Below are 17,566 nucleotides of genomic sequence, written 5' to 3' on the forward strand. Positions count from 1 at the left end.
TAGTGTCAGAATGCAATTCGAAGCATCTTAATACTGTTTTCCTTTCTAGCTCGTGTTCGCTTCTCTCGAGAAATTACGAGACTCATTATCGGGAGTGGGCGGCAGATACGTCACTTTTCGCCATTATCCTTCTAACCTATTCTACCGTATGTGGTGAGCTACACCATCATTTTCATCTACCTCTGTAAAGTGGTCGTGTCGGCTCTAGCAACATACATTTTCCTCTCACACACCATTTTTTCCCCCCGGACTTCCCTGCAGCCGCATAACTCCCACACAAAAAGATGCAACATCGCGCGTCACGCTAGCAACGAAATGTTACCGAACGATTCGTGACGACAGTCATCGAGCGTTCACGTTTCTAATGAATTTTACAAACTATTCCCCTCGTTGCTCACAATAAATAAAAGCAAACGTTCATCTGCCTGCCATGCCTTTTCATATGTTTTTACGAATGCGTAAAATCCCCATTTCCTCTAGAAATCGGAGGATTTTGGAAGAGTGGATACGTTTCTTTCACACGAGAGGTCCGTAACACTCGAAAGAAAAAAGAACATTAATAACGACAATCGATCGTTTATACATTTATCTCAACGTAGAAGTATTTTATATAATAATACATTTAACATCCATTCTGCTGGTAAAAGAACATGACTGATTGATGAATTATTCTGTATAGGAATAATTTTTCGAGAAAAAAAAATAGAAATTGAATTGTTAAAACAGAAAAAAATCTTCTGATGTAAACATTTCAATGTTTAAAACATATAAAGGGAAATAAATTCCCCTAGAGACTAAAAATCCTCTAAATTACATTATTTTAACTATTTAGATGCCTAGGAACATTCAGATTTTTGAGTTTTGCAATTGATTTTTGGTGTGTTTGTGTGTAGAAATTGCCACTGGCATTTTTAATATACCAAAGACAAAAATAAAAGAAGTGAAATACCCTTCATCAATCAAAGTTATAAACACAGAAATGATCTTTCCTCCTACTTTTTTCTCTTATCAGAAAAATGCTTGCCGGAATTTATAACAAGAAAACAATTTCTAAACATGAGAAAATATTTATATTTTTCCAATTTTCTGCCTCCTTAACGTTTACAAATATAATCCTCTCCTTCTATGTTTAGTATCCATTTTGTTTACACAAGCAAAGAAGAAAATTACAAATGTCAATATTGATCTGGGAAAATAGAAGTTTGTATTTAAGTTTATCAGTGATAATGATATCATGCATCTTGATATATAACAAATGTCCTTTGATCGATCCACTAAGTATCATTAAAATTACAGAACAAAATTTGTTGCCACTTTTTAAAATTTTAAAACCAAATTCATGCAGAGAGTTATCTAAATATAAGTCTTTTAATCTTATCAGGCGTGATCTACTTCCTCCCGTATCCTTTTGTTGGATAACTAAATTATCTGACACTCCCAGCAAATTGGAAACCTCTAAAACATCTGCACTACTACAACTGTGAAAGGAACTAATATTTTAGTTATAGAATTTACAAATTAGTTTCGGAAGATCAAATCAATTCCTATAATCTCGTTTGTTCTATATATCAAGCTACGAATGGATGCAGGTTGCTCCCAGTGCTTTGATTCCACTGTAACTCTCCGTGGAGGTACAAGATGGAAAAATTTAATTGTGAGAAACAATTTTTAAACTTGTCTAGAAAACCTAGATGTGGCTTATTACGTTAGAATGTAAAATTTATGAGCTGGAAAGCTGTTATGCTCCTTAATATAATTGTCTAGCAGAGTAAGCAGAATTTTCCAAAAGTTTATCTGTAAAATCATACTTTTTATTGGATTACGAATTTATAAATGAAATGATCTCTCAGAATTCATCCAGAGAGGAGAGCATCCCAACAGATACAGATGCTAAAAAATAGATAGAAATACATTCTAACCAACCTTTACTACTAATATAATTAAGATAAATAACTGATAATGATGCTGCAACAAGATAAATAACATAATTATTCTCTGTGATGTTGAACGGTGACTAAAACTATAGATTTAGTTGATGTTGCAGTAAGTAATTATGACAGAAGCTTTGCTATAAATGTAACATATATAGTAACCGAATAAATATTTAATCATTCCTCCTCTGCGTACAATTTGTTAGTTAATTTTAATGCAACCGTCGCATTCTACGGGGAATCAAATGCAATCCTAATAAAAACAGATTTAAACCAAAATTTTTTATTCTGCACGGCAGAATTTAATAAATTAAATAAGGAATATTCAAACTTGTTTAGAAAAATTAAAAACAAAAATTTGCAGTCTAAGCTAACAGTTTGTTGCTGACTATGTTACCTTTAAACTAGCATTGCAATCAGCAAAAATGCAAAATTATGCAAATAAAAATAACAGAATTGTAAACTTCATATTACAGAATCTTAAATAAATAAATTAAGCACTTTTCATTAAAGAAAAGTTCAAATTTTAAACCAGCGATTTCCAATTAGCTAAGAGCTATAGTCACTCCCTTTTTCTAAAGATAAGCCATTATTAAAAAAATATTTTCAATGAGCCATCACAAGAGATGGCAACAAGTTATTATAAAACTGAGTGCATTTTAAAAAGTAGGAATTTTATGTGATGCCGCAGAACTCAAACTGGTTGCCTAGACCCCAAGGTCCATGGTTCACCAAATGGGAAAGACTGCAATAAACATCTTTTATAATCACGGTTTGGAGTAGATGAGAACCTTGCCAATAAGTCCATTTATAAAACCCAACATTTTCAGTTTTAAACATTAAGAGTAAACTCTTAATGTTTAAAATCTTGGAGAATTATCACCATAACAAGGATGGAAATTGCTTCCCAGTACAGAATACTACTTCACATCACAGAGAAAGAAATTAAGCATTGCTTTTTTTTGAGTAAGGAAAAAAGTGTGATCAATTATTCTTGTAGTTTTTTTATTTTGCTTTTCCATTCCTGCTCTTTTCTTTCCATTAACGACTTGAGTTTTGATGTCTTTCCATTAGAAAAAAATATGAAATAAAATAGAATTTAAGAGAAACTAAGCATGTCATTCTCTGGCAAAAATTAAAACACATATTTATACCCACACTTAGAGTGTTGAAAGTTTCTTAAATGAGAGCAATCATGCAAAATTTTAGTTATTTTTCCCTATTATCCCAAATTTAATTAATTATTCAAGAAAATAAAAACTGACATTGATACAGTGCCTAAAAGCTTTATAAATTATTTCCGGCCTTCTGCCAAAAATTGATTAATTCGAAATTACAAAAAAAGTGGAGAGAAAGAATCACGCAATTCCATTTTTCACCTACCCGAATCCATAAAAAAAAAATAAATAAATAAAAATTTGAGTTACAGACATGATGTTGAATTTTATAGGCTATCAAAAATATCTTAATCAAACAAAACTAAATTTGGTAAGAGAAAGAATGATAAATTTAATTAACTAAAGAGAATATAATAACTTAATTTGGAAGAAAGATGCTTAATAAAGTTAAAAATGCAAAGAGAAGAAATATAAAATTTTCACTTAAGATAAAAGAAAATGATGAATTTGAATATGTAATTTTCCTTTTATATTTTAGTTTTAATTTAAAAAAATAAAAATAAAATGACGTCTCCATGGAAACTACTTCCGTGAACACGACTTTCCAAGGAGAAATTTCTCCCTCTCTCCTTCTAATTCCTATTTTTTTGTAAAAAAAAAAGATGGAGAAATTAAACTAAGTACAACATTTAAATGAGAAGATACCAAAAAACAAGAATTATTAAAATTAAGCTTTTCAAAAACACAATTGTTATATTTTCTTTATGTTTATAGAAAACATAATTGACATCTTTTAATATAAGAATTACCTAAATTCTTTCAGGATAATTTTATTCTGAAAGCAGAGAATAAAAAAACATAATAATAATAATTGAATATTACCAGCTTTTAACTTCCTTGACGTAGGAGGAAAGCATGAGCTCAAATAAACATAATGCCATCAGGTAGAGGAAAGTTGCAGCTTTTATCAAATGCCCCTCAGACCTGTACTTTCTATACAAGCAATAGTTAATAATATACCGATTATATGGCAATTTCATAATTTTAGGTACTTTTAAATTTGTAAGAATTCTGTGATAAAATAATGATAAGGCCATTTAAAATGGTTTTCTAGACTCCACCTGACATTTTCTGATAGTGACAGAGAGGATATTTTTAAATAAATCTATAGAGCAGATGAGGAAAAAGAAGAAAGATAACAAATTACAATCATTATTTGTACTTTTTTAGATTGAAAAGATACATTTATATATTGAAGATGTCAATATTTTCAATTTTAAAATGTGACTCAATTTTTCTGGCTATAAATTTATATTGACTGTATATGCACACTTCTGTTTATCTTTCTATTTTTGTCTAATTATAATCCTCTATATTCTATAAATGGGATGCCATTATATTGAAATAAATACAAAACCCTACAAAAAGAGAAGAGAGATTATATTTAAACATAATTACGAGCTGTTAAGAGAGGACGAGAACAATGAAAGATCAATTTTCATCTTTGAACAATGCGCATTGATCTTTCTAGTCATTAAAGTCATTAATGACCTAAAATGTGATGGATTATGCTAGTGCTTCTTTGATTGGTACAAACAAAGAAAAGTTAATTGCGATAAAAAGAAGAATATAAGTCTTCACAGTTATAATGTTTCTTAATTAACATAAAGCACCTAATAAATATTTTCTTGGAAGAAAAAGAACAGCATGAGGATTAAAATGCTGAAAATAGTTTAAAACTATCGAAACCACTCACCATTCTAGCGTAGTAAAAAAAAAAAAAAATTGGAAACTAATCTGGCATCAAATGCAACAGCTCCCTTGATTCAATCCCACTTGCCAAAAGTAATATCCAGTATCGGTCTAAGGGAAGGGGTCTTCTCTGAACTGGATATTACTGGCAAAGGCAAAGAGCCTAGGGATGGCCGGAGAAGCAACTACTGCCTTACGCAATCCCCATTCCTTAGCAAAATTGGTTTGTGTGAGACGCTTCACCCTTGCTTGCAGTCTTTGTAGGAATCCGTCATCAATATTTTCACATTCCGTGTCATTAATGTATTTTTGCATCATGGAGTTATATGTGGGTCTCTTCAGAGACCCACATATAACTCCATGATGCAAAAATACATTAATGACACGGAATGTGAAAATATTGATGACGGATTCCTACAAAGACTGCAAGCAAGGGTGAAGCGTCTCACACAAACCAATTTTGCTAAGGAATGGGGATTGCGTAAGGCAGTAGTTGCTTCTCCGGCCATCCCTAGGCTCTTTGCCTTTGCCAGTAATATCCAGTTCAGAGAAGTTTATTCTGAAGTGGAAATGTCTTGGAAATGCAATGATACAAAAATAAATAAAACAACAGTAAATTTTAAATTTTCTATAAAGAATTAAGATTTTAAACTGACGTTCTTACCTTTATTCAAAAATTATAAAAATTTCCTATACATGACATTTAAAAAATAAAAAGAAATGCATAGAATAAGCTTCTATAAATAATACATTTTTATTGATTACTTTAAAGCTTCTGGCTATAAAACTCTAACATTAACTATTAACATCTTTACTTTACTCCTTTTAAATCCATTTAACCGAGAATTAAAAGTCGACGGAGTCATTCAACAGACGAACCAGACTATTTACGAAATTAAAAACGATTCTAAAAATAAATAAATTAATTAGAGAATGTAAAAACTACAGAAAATAGAAAACTTCATATGTTTGCACTTTATCACAAAATCTCCATTTTTAATTATGAATGTATTTACTTTGTTGTTTAAACAGGATCTAAATTCTAAAACTTACTTTAAAGACAAACTCTGAAATATTCTGGTTTGTAGTGCATCAAAATCAAACAGGTTGGAGAGAGAAAACTGCTAGAAAACAGATGATGACAGGGAGAAGAACTAAGAAATGATCAAAATACCATAAAATGACAGAAAGGAGATTAATGGAAGCATGCTAAATCCTTTAATACTCCAGAAAGAACTTCACCAAATGTGTCAAGATTGGATAAAATTAGCTCAAAGAATGTATAAAGAGAAACTAATTCATCAATTCTTTGAAGTCACTAAAGTATTTTTATCTTCTCCACAGAAATTTCTGTATTGTAGTTTCATAAATAATCCATATATCTTTGTACAAGAGACCTTTGATGATAAAAAATGACAACTTTTTAAGTGATTGTTTATGTTTTAGGTTAACAAACTCTATTTTTTCTGAAAAAGTAAACAATCATATAAATTGCTGAAAAATAAAAAATTACATTTAAACTCTCAAACTGTGACTTATAAGAAAAAATTATTAAATTCTACTTCTAATTTGCTTTCTTTCTTTTAAATAAATTTCTACTCATCCTATTCTTGTATAGTATTCTGCACCATCTAAATAACTATCTAAATGTAAAAAACTTTCTTGTTATCGAAAATTCATTTTATTTACTAGTTTAAAACCTGCCGTTTGCTATTTTGGCATCAATTCTTCCTTGTCCATGTTTCACAAGACATTTTTATGACAAAAAAATAATGCATAAATTACAATTGAAAGAAGGAAACAATAGCTCCTACTACCTACACGTTATCTGCTATTCAATTGCCTGTTTCCTATATAAAAATTACATATTTTTGTTGTTATATTTATTTGAATGAATGCCAACAGTTTGCTAGAAACTTATAAAATATTGATGAAATTGGTATATTTTTGTAATCTAGAATATTAGTGTTTATATAAATTACTGTAACATCATTAATGCCTCTACAAATTATAGAATTAAAAAAATTTTTTTTATTCAATTCCTTTAAACACTGCAAGTTTTAAATGCATTTAACCGTAGGTATCAAGTGATAAAATCATAACATAAATATCCTATAACTATTAGCAAATTTTTACCAAACTTCCGTACACACGACATTATTGATTAAGCTAAAATTAACCTCTTATCTGTCACAAATATCTAATTCCGTCTTAACTAGGGTCAAAGTCGACCATTCTTCTATGATTTCAAATGCATCTCGTATGACTTCAATTCTTGTATTTTACAAATAGCCCATTTTTGATGTGAAAATGTTCTGACAAGAACTTACTTTGTCAATTAAATTATTCATTATTCTCTTTAGATACTCTTCAAATTAATTTTGATAAATATGTACTCTAGCATGAGTTTATGTTATGAAGAAATTACAAACAATAATTTAATTTATCTCAACTGTAATAACCTTATACAATAAAAACAATTATGTAATAGAAAAAGTTAACCATTACATGTGGAAAGAACAACACCAAGGACATTATATACCTAACATCTGACCTTGTGACACAATACATTCTTATCATTTTTTACATATTTTTTCATTCTTTTCTTAACTCTTCAAACACTTACAAGCAGATGAACTGTGATCATAACAAACTATATGATTTTGAATAAACTGGTTAGTTTGTGTCTGATTTTTTTAATCGGACTGCTTTTCTTTTGGAAGAACTCGTAAAGCACAAAGACCAGCTAATTAATGGGAAATCGCCAATAAAAATATTTACTTTTGCATCTTGCAGAGGCCATTGACTTTCAGAAGACAAATATCCCAACTCTTTCTAAAATGATTGCATGGCAACACATCTTTGAACCTTTACTGGATTAAAAACTTAATATTTGCAAAATAAATTTTCTATTTTCCTAATTTGAAATAAGAAAAACTATAATTTGCCATGTAAACATACCTGAGTGAACTTGAAATTTTCCTATTACTCCATAAACTACTCCCAAACACACTGGACTATGTACGCTGGAAACTTGAGATGCTGAAAATACAAATTTAAAAGATTTTTATTAACATTTTTATGTATAAACATCTTATTGTCAGATTCAAAATTAATTTAAATTTATCTCTTATCACAACACTTTCTAAATTTACAATTTAGATACATTCGATAAATGGATCTGAATTTGTTATACAAAAGTATGAGAAGCAATTTGTTGAGATTGTTATCAGTTTGAAATTCCTAGAATTTGATCCGATTTTTAATAATCTGCTTGGAAACCTTTCCGAGAGCTCTTATCAAATGTTTCATCAATTACCTGTAATTTTTTTGTATGCTAATCCATGCACACAAGATTGTTATCAGCATCCATTCATTTTTTAAATAATTTCTTTATATAACATATTAAAAAAATAATAAAATATTTCTTAAAACATTTAAAAACTTTGTATTTTGAAAAAATAATAAAAGAACAAACTGAATTTAAAATAAAATTCCAGAAAATAGTTTATAAATATTTTTAGACCAAGTATTCTCAACTCAACTTATATTCTTATGGGCCTACAGGTGTTGAACATGTGGAACTTGACTTCAGACGTGCCAAAAACAGGCTCCAATATTTGGTAGTCAAGGAAACATCTGAGAATTTCTGTCTTAACATTCTTAGAAAAAGAACTCTTACTACTAAAGATGCTTAATTTTTTCTTTCTGACAGCTGTCGACTTGATTTTTCCATCCAAATAATTTTTTTTAAAGAAAGAGTGGTTTAAAACATATAAATCTTGTCAATTTTTAAATAGTATTAAGCATAATTCTTGTCTAATTAAAAAAAATCTCATATCATCATCTGTTTTATAATATATTTAAATAAAAATCTAACAGTTCTGCCAATATAAATATTAGATAAATGAGTAATGACTAAATAATGTGATATTTTAAAGCAGATCAACATCAGGATGACAAGTTTACTTATTTTTAGAATAATGTCATAACTTGTTTATTTACTATTTTCTTTTATGACATCATAATTCTGTCATTTTAACTATTTACCTGAATTGTCATTTGTCGTTTAATTGCAGAATGAAACTTCAGACAAAATAGAAAAATTTGATCTCTGTCAAATAGAGAAATGTCAACTTAGGAAGACAATTTTCTGTCATTTTTTAACAATTAACAATTGAATTTTCTGCATTTTTCCTTATATTTTTGATACATCAAAATAAAAATAAAAGCCATGGAAACTTTTAAACAAATTTTTATGAAATATAATTGGTAAATTGTTGAAATACTTTCTAAAATTGTCTCTAAACTACATTTTATATTAATTGCTGTATTGAGAGCATAACTGGTTATCTTTAAACAAAATTCTATGATCTAATTAATTAAAAATTAGCTTTAATTTAGCCTAAAAATCATCCCATAGTTTAAATTTATGTTTAACAAATAATTGTAATTTTTCTTTCTTGAATAATTATGATATTCTTCGCTTTGTTCTTGTTCAAAAAACTGAAAAGATATGTTCTTGCAGAATATCTCTATACATATCAGTGTGTAACACAAAAACATTTTGTTAAGTACTTAAGGTTACTATGAAGGATTGAAATATCTCATAATTACTGTATATAAATGATGATGCAGAAAGATTACTTATGAACAATGTATGATAAACATTCTTTTTATATCATCATTTACATGCATTCTATATTATGTAAGTCATTTTAAACTTAAAATTTAACTACTGTTGTACTAGTTTCATGTAAAGTTACAATAAATATCTGCTCCTTCAGAGTATATAATAATCACCTTTAAAACTAACAATATTTGGATACATCTCACCCATCTTTAGAGAAAAAATGAAAAACTTTTGATGTTTCAAACTCCACAGAATGTTACTTCTATTTTGAATTCCTTTTTTAAAATTTAAATCCTCCATGTTTTTAATTCAGACTCTTTTTGTAAATTAAAAATTTATGAAGAAAGCCTGCAAAAAGGATGTAGAAATTGTCACTGGCATGGAAATGATTTATACCAGGGGTGGCCAAACCTTGTCACAATAGGAGACATACACAATCTACTAGAAATACAGAGCTGCATCCTCTATTAGAATGCTTATTACAGAGTCACTTTATATATTTATATTATATATAGTTAAACTACTATAGTTATCACTGTTGTATAGTAAATATTACTGTTACATTACTGGTACTTTAGAACTGACTGATTAGGTAAATGCTCATTTAATTGCTGAGTGTACCCAAGCTTTCAGTTGCATGTTTGAGGTTACATATGTATAATATTTTTGTAAGTGTAACTTGCAATCTCTGTGTATATTATACTACTTCATAGTCAGAAAACTTACAAAAATATTATACATATGTAAGTAGTATTTCCACGGTTATAAAAATAAATTGTATAAGTATACAGGAGTAACAATAAAGATCTAGAAGAGCTGCATGGGTCTTGCAAGTTACAGCTTGGCTATAATTGTTAGAAATAATTTTGAATTTTAAAAAATTGAATGCAATTTTAATTTACAGATGTAATGTTTGATATTCATAATATGTTCCAAAAGTTTGATAAAGATGATAATGCATCATTGAAAGGACTAGTATAAAATATATTTTAATCTAAAACTTTCGGTTTTTTTCTTCTGTTATTTTAAGATAGTTTTTGTTTAAATAATAATATATTTTTGGTGTTTTGTTATTATTCATTACATGCATACTACAAAATTGGGCAAAATTCATAGTAGCAAATAAAATTGTTGTATGACCTGAATTTTTTAAGGATGAAATTGCAGGTCATTGTGATGATGTGGTGCAGGGAACAATGTGACATTTCCAGTGCCAAGATGTCTCTGATGGCCAATTACTGAGGACTTTGGATTAGCCTATTTCAGACCTCCTGCACCTGTAGAGAGGCTGACATGTACTTGGATGACCAGTGCTTTTTCCATTATGACACAACACAGTGCCACAGAACTGTTTCACCATCTTATGATTGTCTGATGGTTGAGGACTTTGTCATGATGTCCCAGCCCGAAGTAGCAACAGAAATTCTTTGCATGGTGATGGAGGACTCGTTATTTTTAAAATAAGTCTCCATGGTAAACACACAATGTTCTACAGACCACAACATCATGATTATTAACAGTACTCCTTCCTCATCCAACCAAAGTCTGTATGCTGCTAAATCAAAATATGCATTTTGTCTAACTTTGTATAATCATTACACAGATATGGTATAGGTAAGGAATGTTTATACACAGTATAAGCATTTATTCTGCACCTAAACCAGAGGCCAAAAAAGGTCCACTTAAACCAACTGAAGCAAATAATAATAAGTAACTTTTTATTCTTTTTACATATTCATACCTACATTAACTCATTAAAATATATCTTCAAAAATTCATTCATACATACATACATACATACAAACCAGTTTTAGTTATATAACTCAAGTCTATGTGAAGCTTTTTTGTATTTTTATCACAATAATGATGCTGATTTTATGATAAATAGCATAAAAAAGGGCCACAACCCGATGTTGATAATTTCCAGTTAACTAATCATACAGGATTTGTGTTTATGCTAGCCCGATCCAGATCATCGGCATCAGATCTAGGTCTATAAACATTTATATCCATAATATGCCAGCTAAAGATAAAATTATTATTATATAAATATTTTGCTACATAATTACAAAATTATTACATTTTTTATTACTTTTCTCATTAACTTACAATACTTTCACTTTCATTTAATTATAATCAATTCTTATAACACTTCCTTGTTTAATTACAATTAATTCCCATCACCTGTTCCTATTTAATCACAAGTAATTCTCACAATTCTTTCTCAATTAATTATAACTATCACGTTTTTCCCATTTAATCATGATTAATCCTCACAACAGCTCTTTCTCACTTCATCACAATATCCATGGCCTTTTCTCACTTGATTACAATTAACTCTCGTGATCCTTTCCCATTTAATCAAAATTAATCCCCACAGCCTTTTTCCATAATTTGATTACAATTAACTCCTCACAATCCTTTCCTATTTAATCGCAATTAACTCCTCACAGCCTTTTTCCATTTGATTGCATTTAACTTTCACATTTTTCCCATTTCATCACAATTCTCTCCAACAGACTTCCTCCATTTAATTATAATTAATACTCGCAACCCTTCCCCACTTAATTACAATTAATTTCCTACATGATTACGCGTTCTCCCCCCATTTAAACCGGCGTTTCTGGTTAAAAAAAATTGAATAAAATGCGTAATTCTAATAAATTTTATCGGCCGGTAGGCCAAGAAAACGAAGGAGAAGGCAGATATTCGCGAAATATTCCAATTATTTACAGTAAAAGGAGGAAAGGAGCTTAAATATGAATCGGGGTTTACCTTTCTTTGCAGTTAATTTCCCGTCGATTCTGCTACACCATAAACTGTGCAATCCATCGACGAGTATAAAGTAATCATTGCTCATCAGCAACTCCATTTTCAAATGATAAATATATGAGAGAACATCGATAACCTCCCTCTCCTCGCGTTCCTCAACTTACCCGATCAAACCGCGTAAAGTAAAAATAAAAAAATAAAAAATAACAAAACCAAACGATAAAAAAACGCAAACATCGTAACGTGCGCTCCCTGCCGGACTGAATTGGTATCTGGTTATTCGCGTGTATATATTGTGTATACAGTAACTTTTTTTTAAATTAATAAATTTAATTCACTGGCTTTGTTTTATTTACGATTTTTGCATTATTTGCTGGTATTTTTTTTTTAATTTTAGGAGTTTAAAAAAATTAGAACGTTTCCAGTTTCTGTACGATTAGAATTTACTGTGGATATTTAAGCGAGTAAACAGAAAAATGGCATCGTTCTGCCGGGTTAAATTGGTTCTCTTATTCGCCCGTACATGTATAATTATTTTTTAAAATGAAATTCGGTTATTTTTAACTTAGAATTTTATTAAATTCGAAATGTTTTCAGTTTTATATAGTTTGGCTAGAATTTCGCGATAGCGGAAATACGAATAAATGCGACTGTAGCGACTCTCTTCGGGCAAAATTAGCAATTTTTAATTTAAAAACGTTTTAAATTGTAAATCTCGTACTGGTGACTTAAAATTCAAGATAAAGAAATAAAAACAAAGAAAATTTATTTTATAAACTTTTTGTACATCTTTTAAACATATATATTTGGAATGTTTTAACCACGAAACATTCACAATTAACAAATATCTTTCTCGGTCACAAATATTTTGGTACCATGTAAAACAATTACTTTTTTTTACATGCTCTCAGATATGTATACATTGTTTAACTCGATTATATACAAATCTATATCCCGTTTATTAAAATTGAATCAAGATTCTGCTTGTTCCCTTCCGTGCATAACTTAAAACATGTTCCTTATCGTGCTCTTGTAACAACATATATATATACATATATATTGCGGATATTTATGATTTTGGTGCACGTAATCGTTACGTTCTTCCCGTAACCGATGGAGAAATTTTCGTATACCTAGTGCAGAAGCGTTCAAGTGTCTTCCGACAGTATTTCGATCTCTCTTTTCAGGTCCTGCCCCACTTCGCCCGCAACCGTGCAGAAGTGGGATGCGGCAGAATGGTTGCCGATTGACAGCAGGTATCTGGCGTAGTCCAGCATTACGGCGTCTATCATCGAGGGTGAAACGTCAAGGATAACACTAATAGGCTACGAGCGTTAAAAAAATTCTAGTAGAATTATAAAGGATATAAGTCGTTTCGGTCTTCGTCACTATCCCAAACTCCCGACAGGCCTGTAGCAGCATTGCGGCACGTTCCGTCATCTTCAGTGAGTGAAGCATCTCGATTGCCTTCCAAAATTGGCCAAGAGAAATCAGAACCGTGACTGCCTTGCCCTTAAAATACAGTTTTAAAAAATTAAACTTAAAAAAGTAAGTAAAGTGATTATAATATTAATTTTCTTACCCTTTGATTTACTTGTGGAGTACATAAGTGATCGATCCACCGTTTTAGTACTTCTAAACACTCTTGCTGATTCAGAGATGCCTAAGAATATTTTAATTTTGTGTTGGTTACGTGTCTTTGTGTCGGAATTAATCGCCATACCAACCTTAGCCAACCAGACGGCTTGGTCCCAGTGTCCTGCACTTTGTAAGTATCTGCAGGCATCCAGTGCCTTGTCGATCAGACATAGAAGTTGAACTCCTTCGGATATTCTACCGCTGGCGATAAGATTTGTGGCCACCAGTTTAATGACGGACTGTGATGCTCCCGAAGACTGTATTGTTGCTATCAGACATGCTCTACAAAATATTCGTTTACTTCAGATATATAATTTTACGTTAAAGTGTTAACGACGTAGCAAATACCTCAACCAATCGATATAAAATCCGTCGTTATCCGCTTCCGACTCCAATAACAATTGTACGGCTCTTTCGGTCTGCCCCAACAACACGAGAGTTTCTGCGCACTTCTGAGTCTGGGCATACGTGCTGCGTTTCACATCATGCAGTAACACTCTATCTAATTGTAATTTCTGTTAAAATATTATAAAATTAAGCTTAAATTCTGCTAAAAAAGAGTACTAATTTCCATGTAATTAACTGGAAATTATAATATTGTGTTACTAAAAATAAAACTGATTACCCTAAAGCTTTGATTGTCGCACAGAATGTCATAGCTGGTATCAAGTGGTTGATCAGTAAATGATCCCACGATCAAATTTCCATCTTTATCCTCTGTCAGAGATTTTTCCTCTACATTCTTAACAGAAATCAATAACGTTTTACTCAAAACAATTACAACATAAATTCATTTACATTAAAACAATTAAAAAAAATACCTTAAATGTTTTACTTTTTAAATAATGAAGTGTAACAGACCAAAATTTACATCCGTCCTCATCTCCAAAAAGCCTATTGAAATGTAAAATTTTAAATATTTGTTCTGTAAACAACAATTAATTTAAAATATTTTAATACCTTGCGACATGAAGGCATCGTTCAGCAACTCCGAACTGACAGTCCTGGAGGTAATTCTTTACTTCGTCGTCAACAGATTCCATTAATTTCTCCAAGAGAAACAAATCATCATTATTAAATCCGTCGCTTGTATTAAATTTTAAGCTATAAAACTGTTTCCACGGTTGGTGCTGCAGCATGCATTTCAGATTGAGAGCTGCCTTAGTCGATAAGATTTGCGGACAGAATGGGAAATCTGTCGGAAGACATTTATTGTAAAGAAAGGAATTATTTCTGAAATGACTTAACATACAAGGAATTAAAGTATTCCACAAACCAGTCGGATGATAATCAATTATTGCCGAAGTGACCTGTTTTAAATTGATGTCAGTCACAAAGATGCATCCGTCAGAAGTCGCCAGAATAGGACGATCGGAACTGGCCCAGTCAATGTCTTGAATTCTTGGCATGTCGTGCGGGCATTTTATTTGGCTTATTAAAGTAGCCTAACGAGAATAATTTAACTAACTAAACAAATAACTTTATTTTAAATATCTTATAAATCATACTTACGTCATCTACATTCCACAAATCGACGCCATCGTTATATAAGAGTAATATCTTCATGTTACCTCTTCCGGGACCAAATTGAATTTTTTTAATCCAACCTCTGTGTGTGGGAATTCGACTACATGAAATAAAAAATGTAAATAAATTTAAAATTTGTAAACAAAAAGTGGTTATTTATTTATTATTTTATAATTTAACTTAAAATATCAAATTGGACTGAATTTTTTTATATGATGATTTGCAATGCAACAAGTCAGGAATCTTGCTTATAACAGGACTTGATAGCTTACTATTACATATCATATTGCTTCAAGCTTAATTAAGATAACTTCTAATTTAAGAAGCATTTTACTTTTAAGCAGGGATTTTCAGGGAAAATATTGAATGATAATTAGAAATATACATAGTTTGACAGACTTTACTGTAGGATACCAAAGTACCAGTCTTGCTTTCATGATAAGCTATTACTTAAGAGCAAAATATGCTAGTTTCTAGCCTCATCTTTTCCAGAAATATCATACTAAGACTGCCTCTTCCACAGGAAAGCCTTCAAATGACAAGTCCTCTTTTTTTTCACTCTATTTAGTAATTGGAAATTCAATGTTTACTATTCTTAATGTTCTTATATCATTTACATTAGGCTTTATGCACATTTGCCCTTTCTAAAATGATTTTGAGACTTTTGAAGAACCAAAAAAAATATCCAAAATTGAAAATACACTCAGACTTTTAGTTTAAAGATGAGTGGAAAAAATGCATCTTAAATTCAAAGTGATATTGTATTACCAACCTCAAGAAATGAAATATGCAGAATATCTCAACTCAATTAGCTTTAAAGAAATCAAAAAACCCAGAACTGGATTTAAATCTGCATTACTCGAAACAGTAAAAAAATCTTCATTGTGTAATCATTGTTAAAAAATCATTATGAACATAAAATAGAGCATGTAAAATCTATACTCACCTAGATATCTTACATTTTATATCCCATAGATTCAAGTTACCATCGACATCACTTAATACTATTTTGTCTGCTTTCCAGACAATGGCAGTGATACTCCCCATGCCAGCCTGCAAGTATTTTGCTTAAAAAAATTGATCCTAAAAAAAAAATAACAAAAAAAATACAGAATAAAGATTTACATCAGGAGGAATTCTCGATCCATCTCTGACGACATTTCCTTCAATGGTAAAATGATACAACTGACCATTAGTGTCGGTAAAAACAATGTGTTCTTTAACAGGCAAGTTTGATTTTGGAGATCTGAAAGCAAAAAACGTCACTTTAAAAATGCTGTAAACATCCTAAAAGTAAACATGAATACAGTTTAACAATTGTATCAGAAATTATAAGTTCAATTTCATCTTCACATTACCAGAAGTAATGTTATTGCACAAAACATCATTAAGTTATTTAATGCATTGCTATAAAATTTTTATTTTTGTCTCTTTCTACCCCAAGGACACCAAGAGGGTCTTTTTAATCATACCCAACACAAGAGCAGTCGAGCCGTGAGGGACGGAACCCAACTTATCCAAGACAGACATCCACAAAAAATTCCTAGGATTACTCACCCAGATTTAATCTTGGCAGTCAAAAAATCAGCCTACTACTTTGGCCATCTGGCCAACTATAAAACTTGATTCAAAAAAGGTTTGATTAAAGGTTAATTCAATTTTTGACTTGCAGCATCTGATGATAAAGTGTTATGCTTTGAAAATGTTGATAATTTTATGAAACTAAACAACATTACACTAGCAAATTTCTATCATATTTCAATATCCTTAATAGCATTACTATCCATAGTTCTCAATAAATAAAATAATTACACATTAACTTTTTTCAAAAAACAATTACAAAATACATATCAGGAGATCCTGCATAATTAAGAATCCTTCAAGAAATGATAAAGTGCAATTTTAAAGTCTTTTTTCAAATTAAAATTTAATTTCAATAACATTATATCTTGCTTGGTGAATTTGTTGATATACATTTGCAAGATCACAAAATAATATATCAAAGCAATGCATTACAATTTGTCATTGCAAAATAACCTTTCATTTTTAATTATTTGCCAATACACTTTCAGCATCTCTGAAATTTTATTTATTCATTTTCTAAATAATAGTCTTAATTCTATGTATAATTCATGAAGTATATAAAACAAAATAAGAGATCAAGCAGCAGCAAATTGCATTATTATTGTTTAGAG

The 17,566-nt window shown here is 30.1% G+C and overlaps 2 protein-coding genes across 6 annotated transcripts in view; both read right to left on the reverse strand.

Annotated features, from left to right (window-relative positions):
* sp3 (spermathreecae) overlaps nucleotides 1-12,459 on the reverse strand; it is a 68,087-nt gene extending 55,628 nt beyond the window's left edge. For all 5 annotated transcript variants that reach the window (XM_067262569.1, XM_067262566.1, XM_067262565.1 and 2 more), the window contains exons 1-2: nucleotides 12,210-12,459; nucleotides 7,763-7,843 (exon numbers count right to left, since the gene is read on the reverse strand). In XM_067262569.1, coding sequence (XP_067118670.1) covers nucleotides 7,763-7,843; nucleotides 12,210-12,306 — 178 coding nt within the window. In that variant the 5' untranslated portion in view covers nucleotides 12,307-12,459. The remainder of the gene's footprint in view (nucleotides 1-7,762; nucleotides 7,844-12,209) is intronic.
* Nucleotides 12,460-12,955: 496 nt separating this feature from the next.
* Nucleotides 12,956-17,566, reverse strand: part of LOC136968572 (WD repeat-containing protein 11-like) — a 42,604-nt gene continuing 37,993 nt past the window's right edge. Inside the window, exons 15-26 of the mRNA XM_067262570.1 lie at nucleotides 16,497-16,617; nucleotides 16,318-16,424; nucleotides 15,357-15,471; nucleotides 15,121-15,289; nucleotides 14,805-15,039; nucleotides 14,666-14,738; nucleotides 14,470-14,586; nucleotides 14,193-14,359; nucleotides 13,934-14,126; nucleotides 13,789-13,869; nucleotides 13,574-13,718; nucleotides 12,956-13,503 (exon numbers count right to left, since the gene is read on the reverse strand). Coding sequence (XP_067118671.1) covers nucleotides 13,355-13,503; nucleotides 13,574-13,718; nucleotides 13,789-13,869; nucleotides 13,934-14,126; nucleotides 14,193-14,359; nucleotides 14,470-14,586; nucleotides 14,666-14,738; nucleotides 14,805-15,039; nucleotides 15,121-15,289; nucleotides 15,357-15,471; nucleotides 16,318-16,424; nucleotides 16,497-16,617 — 1,672 coding nt within the window. The 3' untranslated portion in view covers nucleotides 12,956-13,354. The remainder of the gene's footprint in view (nucleotides 13,504-13,573; nucleotides 13,719-13,788; nucleotides 13,870-13,933; nucleotides 14,127-14,192; nucleotides 14,360-14,469; nucleotides 14,587-14,665; nucleotides 14,739-14,804; nucleotides 15,040-15,120; nucleotides 15,290-15,356; nucleotides 15,472-16,317; nucleotides 16,425-16,496; nucleotides 16,618-17,566) is intronic.

Source organism: Centruroides vittatus, unplaced genomic scaffold (assembly GCF_030686945.1).
Source record: "Centruroides vittatus isolate TY-2023 unplaced genomic scaffold, ASM3068694v2 contig_15, whole genome shotgun sequence".
Lineage (NCBI taxonomy): Eukaryota > Metazoa > Arthropoda > Arachnida > Scorpiones > Buthidae > Centruroides > Centruroides vittatus.